The sequence below is a fragment of the Zootoca vivipara genome, chromosome 6 (assembly GCF_963506605.1).
Source record: "Zootoca vivipara chromosome 6, rZooViv1.1, whole genome shotgun sequence".
Lineage (NCBI taxonomy): Eukaryota > Metazoa > Chordata > Lepidosauria > Squamata > Lacertidae > Zootoca > Zootoca vivipara.
The window spans coordinates 18,322,102-18,336,614 of record NC_083281.1 but is presented as its reverse complement, the minus strand read 5'-3'; the positions used below and the strand labels follow the sequence as shown (position 1 = coordinate 18,336,614).

Sequence of the window (14,513 nt, the reverse complement as noted above, 5' to 3'; positions counted from 1 at the left end):
GGTGTCTGTCCAAACTCTTGCGTAATAAACCTCCAATGAAGGACGGTGCCATCTTCCAAAATGGTCCACTCCGCTGCCGAACACCTGCCCTAGAACTGGCTGGAATTCAAGGCCAAGTTCAGAACAGAAGAGCCTGGTGGCTGGACCAGGCCAAGGGCCCATCCAGCCCGGTATTCCTTTTCTCACAGTGGCCGAACAGATGCCCCAATGGGAAGAAGCCCACAAGCCGGTCATGGATGCAATGGCGCCCCCCGTCGCAATATTATGTGTGCTCATGGGCATAGCCTGGGTGGCGATGCTCCCAGAAAGAGAGCTGCTTTTGCCAGAAGGAAAAAAAAAGGCCTGGGGAAGAGCGTACTTGAGCTCCTGCGCGATGGCCGCTATCTGCTCCACACGATCCTGGTGAGCCGCCAGGTCGCTCTCAAAAGCCTCGTGCTTCCGGATCAGGGCCTTGATATCCGACAGGGTGGCCGTCTCGTAGTCCTTCTGCCGCAGCATGGTCTCTTTGCCTGGGGTTGTTGGGAGAGAAGGTGGAAGGGGCTGGTCAAAAGCTATCGAGGAGCGCCCCCCCCCGCCGGTTGCAAGACAATAAAAAAGCATTAAGATAAATTCAACAGTGTAAATCAGTTTTGATGGATGCAACAATGGATTACTGAATGGTTTAGTTCAGGGGTCGGCAAGGTTTACCTCGCCTCAGCAGCAGAGATCCCTCCGTGGGCCAGATTGAGCATGTGCAGAGGCGATTTCCGGCACCGCAGAAGTGAGTCCCTGCGCCTTGCTGCACTGGTTTAGCGCAGTGCGTAGGACTTGCCGAGCAGGCGGCTCGGTTCGGGGGCGGCTTGTGGGCTAGTTGAACGACCCCTGTGGGCTGCTTGTGGCCCATGGGCCTTAGGTTGCCTACCCCTGGTTTAGTTCATGTAAAATATGCAGGAATGTATGGTATGTAAAATGAACATACCATACAGGGTATGCTCCACGGAAAGAGAAGAAGAGAAGGCACTGATTTAAGGTTGTTTAAATGAATATTTTGAAATGTAAATTAGAAAAAATTAATAAAAAATTATATATAATTGGGGGGTGGGGGTGGAGAGCAGAGGAATGTCACCAGTCTCCCATGGAGCCCGTCACAAGGACAGCTGTAGCACAAGAAATCCTCAGCCCCACCTACAGGCAATCCATGGGGTCTTGAGACAGGCACCATTTCCCTCCATCTCCCCTCTTCCTCATCTGCTGGACTACCTAACAGGGTTGTTTTACCTCATACCAGAGCCTACCAGCTGAACTTGGCTGGGTGCAAAGACATGCCCAACTTTGCTGCTCCAGCCACTACATACAGGCAACTCGGTAGTGCTTTGGACTACAACTCCCATCAGCCCCAGCCAGCAGCCTGATGGGAGTTGTAGCCCAAAACAGCTGGAGGGCATCGGGCCAAGAAGACGGCTACCCTAAAAGGTGCAAGGTCCCCAAAACAATAACTTGCCCTCCCTGCCACTACAGCCGTTGGCATCTGTCTGCCTAGAGAGACAATGGAGCACACCTCCGGGGGTGAAGTCAAACCATTGCATTAGCAGCTACCCAAGCGACCTCCCTGGGGCGCAAGCCTGGGCAGTGTGCATGGAGATCCTGGGCAGCCCAGAAGACAAGACCCCCCTCTCATCCTCAAATATGTGATCCAAAGGAAAGCAGAGCAAGACGTTTGGCACCAGCTTGGCTGCCGGAGCTGCCAGAAGGTGGCATACAAGGCGCCATCCAACCGCCCTTAGGGACCCCGCTCTGGATTTGTGTAGAGTTTACTCCTTTTCTTCTCCCAATGATATTACGCATGGCAGCGGAGGTTAAGGGTCAGAGTATCACTCGAGATTAATAGCACCCCCTGCTGTCCTGTTTGTCTCACTGGTCAGGGCAGGGGGGGGTATCTGGGGTGGGTGGGTCTTGCTTTCTGGACAAGGATTCCCCCACACCCTTAGCCGAATCCCAAATAACCATCCATGCCCCACGCCTTGCAAACTACCGCTGCCCACTATTACTTTACGCAGACGATGCAGTTCTCCTCTCTTTTTCGAGAATTGGCCTTAGGAGGGCACTCAAAATTTTTGCTTCATATTGTAAATCCAATTTTCTCACCATAAACCAATCTAAATCCAAAGTTCTAATTTTTTCCAAAAGTCGAAAATCATATAAGTGGGAACTAGACGGGAAACCTATCGAACAGGTTTTTAAATTTCAATACCTAGGAGTTTATCTCCAACACAATATGGGCTGGAAAGCACATATTGCATATACCCTAAATAAGGCCAAAGCCCTTTCTTTCGCGCTTTTGCGCTTTTTCTTCTCTGACGGGGCTCTCCACGTTCCATCCGCCTTGAAGGTATTTAACAACAAAGTGATCGCGACAATGACCTATGCCGCCCCACTATGGGGGGCCGCAGTAAATTTAAGGCCTTTGGAGGTAATCCAAAATCAATTCATGAGACGTCTATTAAAACTGCCTCAGTGTGTCAGTAATTCAGCCATTCGCTTAGAATTAAAAATCTCCTCTCTAGAAACTATTTTCTGGAGGCGTATTCTATGCTATTGGCTGTCTCTGTGGTACAGGCTTCCGAATCGTTATTTGATTCAATGTCTTTGGCGAGACGAGTTTCCTAGTCCCTGGGCAAAAACGATCCATACTAAAATTGTGTCCTATGGACTGTCCCCTTCGGACTTGTTGAAACTAGACCTTGCCACAGCTAAAAGAACCCTCAAGCAAAAACTAGAGGAGATGGACCTCCAGCAAAATGTCATAATGGGAAGTGGTACCTGTTCACCATCGAACCTCGGCATAGTGCCCTCCCTGCAGATTCCATCTTATTTGACATCCCTATCAGTCGCGGCCCATAGGTTTGCCTTTATTAAGGCAAGATTTAATGTCTTTCCTTGCAATGTTATGAATAATAGGTTCTCGAAAGGCCAGAGTTCAGTTCTGTGTGCATGTGACAACAGATCCATAGAATCCCTCCATCATATATTATTCTGTTGCCCCTTGCACATGGTCCCTCGGACCAGATTTTTATCCCCCTTAATATCTGAAACTTTGGATAAGACTTCGGAATCCCAGTTAACATATCTGTTACAGGATAATGAGCCAAGTAGATCACTCCTTGTAGCTAGATACCTGATTGCAGTTCTATCCTACAAGAGGAAAAATGGGTTACTTTATGATTATTGATTTTTTTGCCCTAATGTTTGATTTATAGTGGTGACCAGATGATCTAAGTGATATTTTTTACCTTGTAATTGTAATTTTATAATATTTATAGGGATAGGATTTTATGAATGGAATTGATTTTGTTTACTTTTGTTTTGTTTTGTTCTGTTGTACGATGTACATTGTTTTGTGTTGATATCTTGATATGGGCCTATGGCCGTAATAAAGTACTGTTTAAAGGATTCCCCCACACCTGTCAGCAGCACAGGCTAGCTCATGGAATCCCCAAGGTACAGTATCCTCTCCTTGGGATGACATCACCGATCCCTCATTGGCTGAAGGGAATTCAATGCTTGCCCAGGGCCTCCACACCTTGAGGGGGACACAGGTGGTTTTTCAAGACTTTGTGGCTCACAAGTTTAAGGGGAAAAGATGGGGTGAGGTAAAGAGGGGAAGACCTCTGTTCTAAAGCAAAGTCTCTCTGCCTTGGCTGCTTGCACTCAGCCTGCTCAGAAACTGTTCCCCCACCCCATCATCTCTCCTCCTCCACCACCACAACTCCCAGTTTGTCTGGATTTCTGTCTGGCCGGCAGCCAAGGGAGAATTTTCAAAGCTAAGCATGTCCCGGGAAACAGCTGACTGGAACAGAAGAGCGCTTTTCAAAAACTCAAGCCGCTTTTCCGCTCCCGACTCAAATAGCTTTCGAATTAGCGCAGAGAGCTCCGGCTAACGTTGCCAGGTTGAGAGCCTTGGCCCCCAGGCCGGGGCTGGGAAAAAGGGGGAAAGAGAGGATGGCAGCAACCAGAAGGGTGAGCCGAGAGGAATCCGAAGCCTAAGGAAAGGGCTCCAAAGCTCAGGAATGTCAGCGGCACGCAGTTCTATCGTTTCCTGTGCAGCCAAAGGAAGCCCAGAGCTGGCTTCCTGTGTCTGGGACCCTCTTTGAGAGGGTGGGAGGAGCAGGCGGCAGGTTTAGGGTGCTGTGGGCAAGGGTGCTTCAGATTCTGCCTTGGTAGCATCAATGAGAATGTGGGTCAGTGGTCCTGGTGCCTTTACAAACTGGATGCCTTTTGAGTTGAAAGCAAGGCCTCCGCCAGGGCTTTGAGCTAAGGAGGTAGAGGCACACCCACCCACCCCAAAGCCTGGGGGCTGCATTTTGCGAGTGCAGCTGAAGAGTTTATTTAGAAATGTCTGCCCTCCTGTTCTTTCTCTCTTAATAACTTTATATTGGAGGCGATGCTGGATTTAACTACAAATTGTTTCTTACAATGTGCATCAACTGTGGAATGAATGTTTGCTTATTTTCTTTTTGTCTTTGATTTCTATTGATTACTTATGTTACTCAGTTTTAAAACCAATAAAGCATTTAAAAAATAAAAAAAAAATTTTTACATCCCTTTTCCTCCGAGGAGCTCAAGGTGGCGTATGTGGCGGTTCTCCTCCCTTCTCCATTTCATCCTCAAAACAACCCTGGAAGGTAAGCTAGGCTGAGAGGCTGTGACTGGCCTGAGGTCACCCACAGTGAGTTTTGCAGCCGAGTGGAGATTCGAACTCTTGTCTCTTGGGACAGCTCAGTAGGAGGAGCACGAGGCTCCTGGGCCCTGCCTCACGGGGTTGTTCTGCAGATAAAAGGGTGTGGGTGTGTGGGTGTGTGTCAAGGAGAACAACACACCTCACCTTGAGCTCCTTGGGAGAAACTGTGGGATGGAAACGTAATAAAATAGATCATTCATAATAACTGCAAAAGAGAACCAAGCACAGCTAGAACTGCCTCAGGGGATTGCATGTCAACTGGCTGAGAAACAGAGTTTTGGTTACCTTCCTGCTCTGCCTGCTGCCGCCTAGGTGGGACTCTTTGGTGTTTCTTAGCACCAAATGAGTTCCTTCTTCCACTTTCTCCCCTCCCCACATCACCCCCCAAGGAGCAGTCTGGGGCCACACTGGGCTTCCTATAGCAACCGACTGCCCACTTTGATGGATGAAGCCAAGTTGTGGGGGGAGGGAGAAGGAGGAGGAGGAGAGAAGCCTGTGAGGAAATTGGAAGGGGGGGGTGTTGGCAGGGCTCCTCCCCTTTGCTGAAAGGAGAAAGGAATTTGCCATGTGCCTGACCAAGCCCAACAGGAAGCTGCAGGGAGGCTGATAACACTTCCACCCTTCCCAGACTCTGCTAAGAATAGGGCTGGAAACAAAAGGACTGCTGTCCCTAACCCAAGGAGATAAACAACTGATCTTGGGCTTTCAGGAGAAGCAGCAGAGCTCTCTGGGCCTGCAGACTGCTCCTCATTGAAAGGCTGTAGTAGCTTCTTAAATGAAAAACACACACAAAGGAGTGGGCAACTCTTTCTGTAGTCAGGCTGGCACTGCAAAAGTGTTAGGTATGATGCTAAGTTGGTTTGCCGGGACAGTCCCGGGTTTACAGAAGCCGTCCCAGTTTCTGATTTGATCCCGGAATGTCCCGCTTTTCCTTAGGAAGTCCCTCTTTCCAGAGAGAAATGTTGGAAGGTATGGGTTTGATATGCCTTTCCAAGTTATCAAGCAGAGAGGCAGAAAGAGGGGCAAGGGCTAGACACTGGCCAACTCCCCAAACTAAATCTTAAGATTCCCAGGAAGCCCAAGCCCTGCATAGGTCAGTCATGTGCTTCCCTGCTTGCCTTTATTTCACAGAATCCCAGAACTGCAGACCTGGAAGGGACCCTGAAAGTACAGAGAGGAAGCGACCAAGTCCTCTTAGGTTTCATCATACACAGGCAAGAAGGGAAAGTTGAGTGCAGTCAGAAAACACACTCTGGACATTAAGGAGGCTTGTTTCAAAAAGCCCAAAGGAACTACTGGGTAAAAGTCCCAAGGTCAGAAATACTCCCGAGAGGAGTCCAAGATGGATGGGAGCTTCTTGAACGCAAAATATTGAAGGCACAAAGGCAGACCAACAAGAAATATAGGTGGGAGGAACCTGAAGAAACAGGTGCGGCTGCAGAGGAAGAAGAAAAATATTTGTAACCTGTCTTGAGAGCCTGAGTTCATTCTGAGCTTTGGCCCGCCTGACCTTCTCCCTGCAACTGTTGACTACTCGTGTATATTCTTCCTTTGCAGTTTCCCCTTTCTTCCATTTCTTAAACGTGCCCTTCTTAAATCTCAGCTCATCTGTAAGGTCCTTATGCAGCTACCTTGATTCATGTAATGGCTGGATGGTGCTCAAGGTCAAATGGGAATATTTCATTACCTTTAATTAATTAATTAATTTTATTGGTTGCTCATTTTCCATGGCAACTCATAGAGACTTATAATATTTTAAGCAAACAAACATATACATACATCAAAACCAGAAGAAACACCCCATTGCATTAAACCATCCCATTGCAAAAAGAAAAGAGGCCATAGATTAGTTAAAAGTAGGTGGCCTGGTTAAAAAGGAATGTTTTTGCCTTGCCTGGCGCCTACAGATATGCAATGAAGGTGTCAGAAGAGCCTCCCTGGGTAGAGCAAACAGGGAGCCACCACTGAGAAGGCCCAATCTTGTCTTGCCGCCCTCCAGACTTCCCATGGAGGACGCATATGAAGGAGGGCCCCAGATGATGATGGCAGGGTCCGGGTTGGTTCGTACGGGTCCTAAGCAGTTTAAGGCTTTATAGTTCCAAAACCTGCATTTTTAACTGAGCCTTGAAACTAATTGGTAGCCTTTGAAGTCAGGCCAGGATTGGTATCATGTGCCCAGACTTGCACCGGTGAGACAGACAGATAGATCAGCATATGCATACCCCAATGCTCTAAGAGCAGCTATTTAACGGCAGCTACTCTCCCTGAATTCCCTCCAGGCGTGAAAAATAAAATAGGACATGTCATGTTGGATCTGAGTCAACATTGGCCTAACCCAGTGCTCTGTCTCTGGCAGCAGTTAGCCAAGCATCATGAGGAGGATGAGGAGGAGGAAGAAGAGTCTCTATCTCCCTCCCCTTGTTTCCCTTTTTTTCTAATAAAAGCTGTCCTTGCAGGCAGCCACCACCCCTGTGGCAATGAGTCCCTTAGGCTTCACAGGCACCAGGTTAGAAAATAATGCTCTCTGCCCTGTGTCTGAGCTGCTAGCGCATTTAATGTTCAGTCTGTGAGACAAGGTCATGCGTGGAGAAGGGCGCAGTCACTCCCAGGAAGCCCCTCAAGCTATTTTGCAAGCTGCCTTGCGGGGAGAGCCGGGTCCGAATGTGATCCCATTCAGCAGCCTGGGTTAAGGGGGGTACGTACGCAGTGGGAGAGCCCAGACACCCAGGCTGTGTTGCCAAGTGGCTGGCACTCAGAAAACACCCCCCCCACACACACACACCCTTTTCTTCTTTCAATTATTTCCGTCGCTCCCAAAACCCAAACAGTTTGCTTCTGCGCAGCTGTAAGCGAACCCAGCCCCCCCCCACAAACTTGTGCAAGCTAAACTATGTTTCCACCCCCCAATCACCACCACCCCCGGCAATGTTCTTTTCCCCAACCCTATGAGAACAACATTCCACCCAGCACATTCCTTCCAGAAGGTGGGATTATGGCATTTTTCTACGGGGCGAGACCCGCAGCTGCCATGTTGGAAGGTTCGGCCCTCGCGCCTTGACATCTGGCCAGACTGGAAGAGGCCGGAGGCTAGGCGTTTAATAAAAAGGCAGCGGTACCCCCAGGGAAGCCAACCTCTCTTCTGGAAGAGGGGAGGAGTGCTGGGCTACCTCCAAAAACACACCGCCACTAGCACCATCATGGGGGAACTTGGGTAGAACGTAGCAGAAGGGGGCATCGCGGGACTCCACTAGTTCACTCCATGCCTTTGACCTGCAGGATTTGAACTTCATGCAGTATCTGTCATGTGGTTGTTTGTTTGTTTTAAGAGTCATTCCCTTTGTGCTTTGGAACTCCCTGCCTACTGACATTAGGCGGGCCCCATTGCTGTACCTGGACAGCAGCAGCAGCGGGAAAGGCTGGCTGTTGCTAGTCGCAGATGCTGCAAAAGGCAGCTTGGGTGTGTTATTTGTGTGCCCTATGTGCACGGGAAAAGCTGTGTTTTGCATTCAGAGAAAACCCCAGGTTCAAATTCTGGCATCTCTGGGTAGGGCTGGGAGAGAGGATCCTGCCAGTCAGCGTAGACAACAGACGAGCCAATTGCCTCGCTTGGCACAAGGCAGCATCCTGTATCCTTAAGCTCACCTTCAGTCCAGCTTTCATGGATCGATGCCTTCTGCCTGAACTTCTCGGCCAAGTGGTCCAGCCTCTCCATCCTTCGGATCTCATTCAGCAGCCACTCTTCGTAGCCTTTCTCGGCCTGCTCCAAGTGCTGCCAGCCATTATTGATGTCCTGGGGGGGGGTTGGGGGGAGAGGGAAACATTCAGCATCGTAACATGGCTGCACTTTCATCCCATGTCTCAGCTTAGGCTAACCCTCCCCCCCCCCAAGGTGGCTGTAGACCAGGGGTCAGCAAACTTTTTCAGCAGGGGGCCCGTCCACTGTCCCTCAGACCTTGTGGGGGGCCGCACTATATTTTTTTTGGGGGGGAGATGCAAGAGCACCACGAGCCCAAGTGGCTGCTTACCTGTGTCTTGCGAGTAGCAGGGGCTGGTGGCAGCGGGTGCATTTGCAGCCAAAATGAGATTTGACATTCACTCCAGCTCAACTTCTCTGTTGGCCCAAAGCTGAACCAATTCTGTCTCTGGAGGCGCAGGGCACCCACCAACACCATCTGGAGCTCCGATCCGCCACCCTATCTGCTTTTTTTAAGCAGGCACACTCACCGAGACCATCTTCCCCTCGGAGGGCATGAAGGCCGGCCGGTTGCTTAGCCGCAGCTTGGTCTGCAAGGTGTTGAAGTTGATCTCCAGCTGGCACTTCTCCTGCACCTTGGGGGGCTTGTGAACCCGCCGGTAGTCGCGGAAATCCTCCAGCTTCTGCTGCATCTCCTGGATAGTCTTTTGCGGGACGCGGTTCTCCAGCCAGGGGATGGTGCGCTGAATCCACTCCAGCAGCTGAGGATCGGATTGGCAGGGTGGAGGAAAGAGACGGGGTCAACGACAGCGAGGACAACAGCCCCAGGGATAGAGTGGCTCCCCACCACCCTCCAAAAAGCCCAGGCACCACCTTCTACAGGCCCAGTTCCTGCACTCTGCTCAGCCAGTTACGGCAACCAGAATTCTATCTACGGTGGCCAGAGTGGGACAAGACTGCTCCGTGAAACAGCTCTCACATAAGAACATAAAGGACAGTTGTGTGGTGGGAATGTAAGAAAGTTAAAGGCTTTTGGGAAGTGATATATAATGAAATGAAAAAGATGTTGAAATATACCTACTTTTTTTTAAAAAAAGCAAAACCCAAAGCATTCTTGTTGGGCATTGTAGGTGAAGATATTAATAGACAGGGTAACAAATTGTTTATGTACGCGTTGACAGCAGCAAGAGTATTGATGGCACAGAAATGGAAGCAAGAAGAATTACCGACGAAAGAAGAGTGGCAGAGGAAATTAATGGACTGTGCAGAACTGGTTAAGATGACGGGAAGAATTCGAAACCGATGGGACCAGAGGTTTTTAGAAGACTGGGGGGGGGCGAATTGTGAACTACTGTATATGAAAGATAGCTGTAAACAACAGATTACGCTAGTAGGACTACAAGTTCTGTAAGGACGAGTATATGAAATATTGCAGGGAAAATTTAGAAAGGACATTGAGTTATGGCGTATTTATAAGTAATAGTGAAGATAATGAAATGTAAGACTAAGTGGTGAAGAGGGTATTAGATATGAATGTATGTAATAGCCTTGGTGCTCACCCCATGGGACCCCCACAGCCACATGCACAGAGAAGGGGGCACTTACGTCGGAAGCCAGCTTCTCGTAGTCTTCCATCAGGTGCTCGTTCTCCTGGTTCACAGCCAACACTTTGCAAATCCGGTTTGCCGCCGTCTCAGCCTGTGGGGTTTTTTTTGGGGGGGGGGGAGAGGAGGGAAAACCAACAGGGAGGAAATGGTGGTACGAGAAACAAGCAGGCAAATAAACACATGAAAACGACAAGAGCAACGGTACGGCCTGGAGTCGAGGCACAGCGTGGAAAGGAGGTAGGTGGTGAGATAGAACAGCCCAGCGGAGCCCACCAAGTGCAGCCACAGGCAGAGCATGGTTTCGAAGAAAAGCCAAGGGGGGGTGGGGTCGACAGACTCTTGTGGCATACCCAAGCATCGCCTGGAGGCTACGCAGGTCTCATCCCCATTCGTAACCCACCCTTCCGTAACCCCCAGGGTAACAACTTGGGAAAGGCAGCTAACACTCTAGCCCTGCAGTTACTGCTGCAAGTTACAAGTTAGGCCTGAGGTTCGCAGACCCGTGCTTTTGAGTACGGTTGAAGTTCCTACGGAAAGGGGTGACCTAGCCAACTCCAAGCACTAGCGGGCTCTTCCATTGCATTCCGTACTCCGCAGATGACGGTGGCCCTGTTTGGATGTACGCATCTCAGCATGCCAAGCCAAGGCAAGGCTATGTCCTTCCCTTCTCCATTCACTGTGCGTAGCAACGACAGCACATCCTGAGCTAATTAGCTACGGTTTCCCATTAAGTCTGAGCCAAAAAATAATGATTGGAATACAGAGGGGATGGTTTGAACTTGGTTCCAATCCGGGTAACCATGGTTTCCCGGTTCAGGATGAATGGGGAAACCATGGTTAAATTAACCTGGGAAGCAGCAAATTGCAGTGGAGGGAGGGAGGGAAGGAAGGAGAGGACAGAGCACATGGGTGCAAGCGACACACGTACCTCAGCTTAATAAGCCAAGAGAGGTACATCTGAACCAGATCGTCATGTTCTTATCTAGGATTTGGCATCTATGGAAGAGGTTTAGATCTACCGCTTGTCATTTCAGTAAAGTTATGTCTATTATGTTTAGTCCTGGTTTTCCTGTCTTTCATTTCTTTGCGATGTGCTCCACAGATTTTCTGCGGCCTGTTTTGGGGAGCTCTTATCTCCCCAAACATCATCAACATTTCGTTTCAATCGATACTGGACTTTCCTAAACAGCAAAACCCAGTCTATCCTTATCAGTACTATTTAATGTTTTCTATCCTGCCTTTCTGATAAAAGAGAGCGCTCAGACCAGCTTACATCAACCCAAAAAAAAACAAACAACCAGGTAAAAAACAACAACAGAGAGAAGTGACAGTTACAGAAATATTTTTCTTTAAAGAAAAAAAAGCAGAATAGCAGTGGTAAAATATTTTTAGAAAACCAGTCGCACACACACACACAGCCTCTGGAACAAGCAGGGGTGGCCCTATCTTATTAGAAAGCAGGAGGGGGAAAAGAGGTAAAGCACAGAAGCCATGGGATGGGGGAAAGTCAAGAGATCGAGTACCTTGCAAGGAGCAGAGAGAGTCCAAGGGGAGGAGATGGAAGCCAGACATCAACAGAAAGGGTGGAGAGGGTCTACAGAAGGACGGGCAGAGGGAGAGAGCCATGGAAGAAATGAGTTGCCAACAGAATAGGATATTCAGAGGAAAATAAAAAAAAAATTTTTTGATCTACTAGGAGAAAGAGAGAGAAAGAAAGAGGATAAGCCGCACATTCGATAGCAAGTGTGGGGAACCTTTGACCCTCCGGATATTGCTCAACTACAATTCCACTGCAATGTATTTTATTTTTAAATGGAAGTTTGAACCAAAATCTCTGTATAGGGGAGAATCCTCTTATTTAACCACACAACAGTTAAGAGGTGGTGCTACCCATTGGTGCTGGGGGAAACAGCATGAATAATAATAATAACAACAACAATTTTATTGTTTAGACCCCGCCTACCTGGCTGGGTTTTCCCAGCCACTCTGGGCAGCTTCCAGCAAAATATAATAAAATGTCAGACATTAAAAACTTCCCTGAACAGGGCTGCCTTCTAAAAGTTGTGTAATTCTTTATCTCCCTGACATCGGATGAGAGGGCGTTCCACAGGGAGGGCGCCACCGCTGAGAAGGCCCTCTGCCTGGTTCCCTGTAACTTTACTCTGGTTCCCTGTAAATTTAAGGCACCCAGGGTCTATAATATTGCACAGAAGCCTTGCCCAGCTCCAGCTGTTTTGGACCACCCTGCCGACGTCAGCCTCAGCCTGCATGACAAATGATCGCAGGTGACGGAGAATTGGGGGGGGGGGAGAGAATGTTGTCTCTTAGGAATCAAGCTCTGGAGGTCACCACGGACCTCAAACACCCCCCCGATGCAGCTGTGCCTGTGTGCGGCAAACAAGGCACAAACTTCAGGCTTGGAAGAAGATCCACTTGGCCTTTTCACCAGATGCTGACCAGCTGGAGGCAAGATTTTAAAAAATGGGGGCGCAGGGTCTGTTTCGTACTGGTGGAACCAGACGCTGGCACAACCTGTGGCACAGTGGCCAGAGCGGAGAGACCTGGGAGACGAGGGTTCAATCCCCCACTCGGCCATCAGGCTCACTGGGTGAAACTGGGCCAGTCACTGCCTAACGTACCTCGCAGGGTTGTTGTGAGATCGGAGAGGGGAAAAGGTGGGATACAAATGCAACAAATAAGTAAATAAGCACATTCTTAAAAATGTGAGTTACTACAGACCAGGAATTCTAGCAGTCTAATTCAGTTGGGGGAGGGTGGAGACACAATGCTTTTCTGCCTCTGCGTTTTGCTATTGGCAGTCAGAAACTCTTGCTAACCGGTGATCTGCGGCAAAGCATCTGGCAATCCTGTCCTACCGTGTGTCTCTCCCCCCCCCCCTAAAATCTGGAAGATGTTGGGATGGGGCAGGGAAAAGGTTGCACAGTAGTGATTTGAGGTGGCTTCTACAGCAGGGCTGACCTGACCCCCACAGTCTGATTTAGAAAAGCGCGGGTTTTTCGTTGGTTTGGTTCAAAAAAATACGGGGTGCAGCGGCTCAGCCTGGGCTTCTTGGTACACTAATTCAGCATGCTCCCGGGCAGGCTTCCCAAACAACTTGGAATCCATGTACACACACACACACACACACACACACACACACACACACACACACACACACATTCTGGAGAGAAAGCAGCTACAAGGCGAATAATCAATCCCAGCTGATGGAGAGAACATGCCAGCTGAGCTCCAAAGCCTGGGATCAGACACAAAGGACAATCATAAAATAAAAAAAAGATTGGCAAGGCTATAAATTCACACAGTCCAACTCCCCGCACCCCCGCAAACACACACACACACACACCAAGGGGTGGGCCCGCTTGCAAACGCAGCACCACGGGTGCAATCAAGTTCAGGCTTTTATAGGGGAGGGAAGAGACTGACCCTCCCCTCCAGCTGGAATACGCAGGACGATCTGCTGGCCAGTGAAAGGGGGCTCCGCTTCCTGCCTATAAAGGATTTACACGTTCAGAGCCAATAAATTAACGCCAACCTTTAATGGAAAACACTTGGCTGAAGCTCGGTGGCAGATCTAACATGCTTAAGGTGGGGTGGTGGAGGAGAACCAGCTACAGAAAAACCCACAAATAAGACAAGAATGCCCTTTTAAAAGCATCCATCGGAGTGTTTGGGTGAGGTCATTTCTCTCCCCACGTTAGGCATGGCTCTTTTGCCTTCCATGCTGAGCGGCTGAGCGAAGCTTCCAGGTTTCGCTGGCAGCCAGATGCAGGCAGTGAAAACTTACTTTTTTTCAACATAGAGACGTTTCCTGCAAGCTAGCTCCCTCATGCAACCTGAGTCTGTCCAGAGCCGCCGGCAAACTCCAGTAAAGCCCGATTACTTTTTTGCCGGACGGTCCTTGGAAATGACCAGAAGGTTCCAGCCGTTTTCAGGCGTCTCCCCACCTACCCACCCACCAAAGACGCTCATCTGACGACATCCACGGTCTTCTAGCGTTCTGGCTCTGTGGGTTTTTATTCCTCTGCCCTTTATTTTAAACAGATTTGCCGCTGCAACATTTCCTTTCCTCCGTTTCGAAGTGATCTGCGATTTTAATATTGTGTTACTGGTTGCATCCTTTTGGGGGGGATTAAAAAACAAAACAAAACCCCAGGGAGCTACCCAGACAACATCAGTGATAGGGCAGCCTACAAATTGCATTAATAGAAAATATAAATGAATGTTTGCTGGGGTCTGCAGCCATCAGAGACTGCCAGACTGCCTTACAAACCAGGGGCTTCGCTGACCTGTCACTGATTTGGGGGAATTGGATTACCGTATTTTTCCGTCTATAAGAAGCCCCATGTATATTTTGGGGGACTCAGATTTAAGAAAATGGGGGAGATGTATCTGTGTATAAGACGCCCCCTAATTTTGACATTAATTTTTAGGGGAAAAAACCTAGTCTTATAAATGGTAATTACAAGATTAGGTT

At 49.1% G+C, this 14,513-nt stretch overlaps 1 protein-coding gene across 2 annotated transcripts in view; it reads right to left on the bottom strand.

The window, feature by feature from the left end:
* Positions 1-14,513, bottom strand: part of ACTN4 (actinin alpha 4) — a 107,923-nt gene that overhangs the window by 14,377 nt on the left and 79,033 nt on the right. For both annotated transcript variants that reach the window (XM_035117974.2, XM_035117973.2), the window contains exons 9-12: positions 10,017-10,109; positions 8,942-9,172; positions 8,360-8,507; positions 359-509 (exon numbers count right to left, since the gene is read on the bottom strand). In XM_035117974.2, the coding sequence (XP_034973865.1) occupies positions 359-509; positions 8,360-8,507; positions 8,942-9,172; positions 10,017-10,109 (623 nt within the window). The remainder of the gene's footprint in view (positions 1-358; positions 510-8,359; positions 8,508-8,941; positions 9,173-10,016; positions 10,110-14,513) is intronic.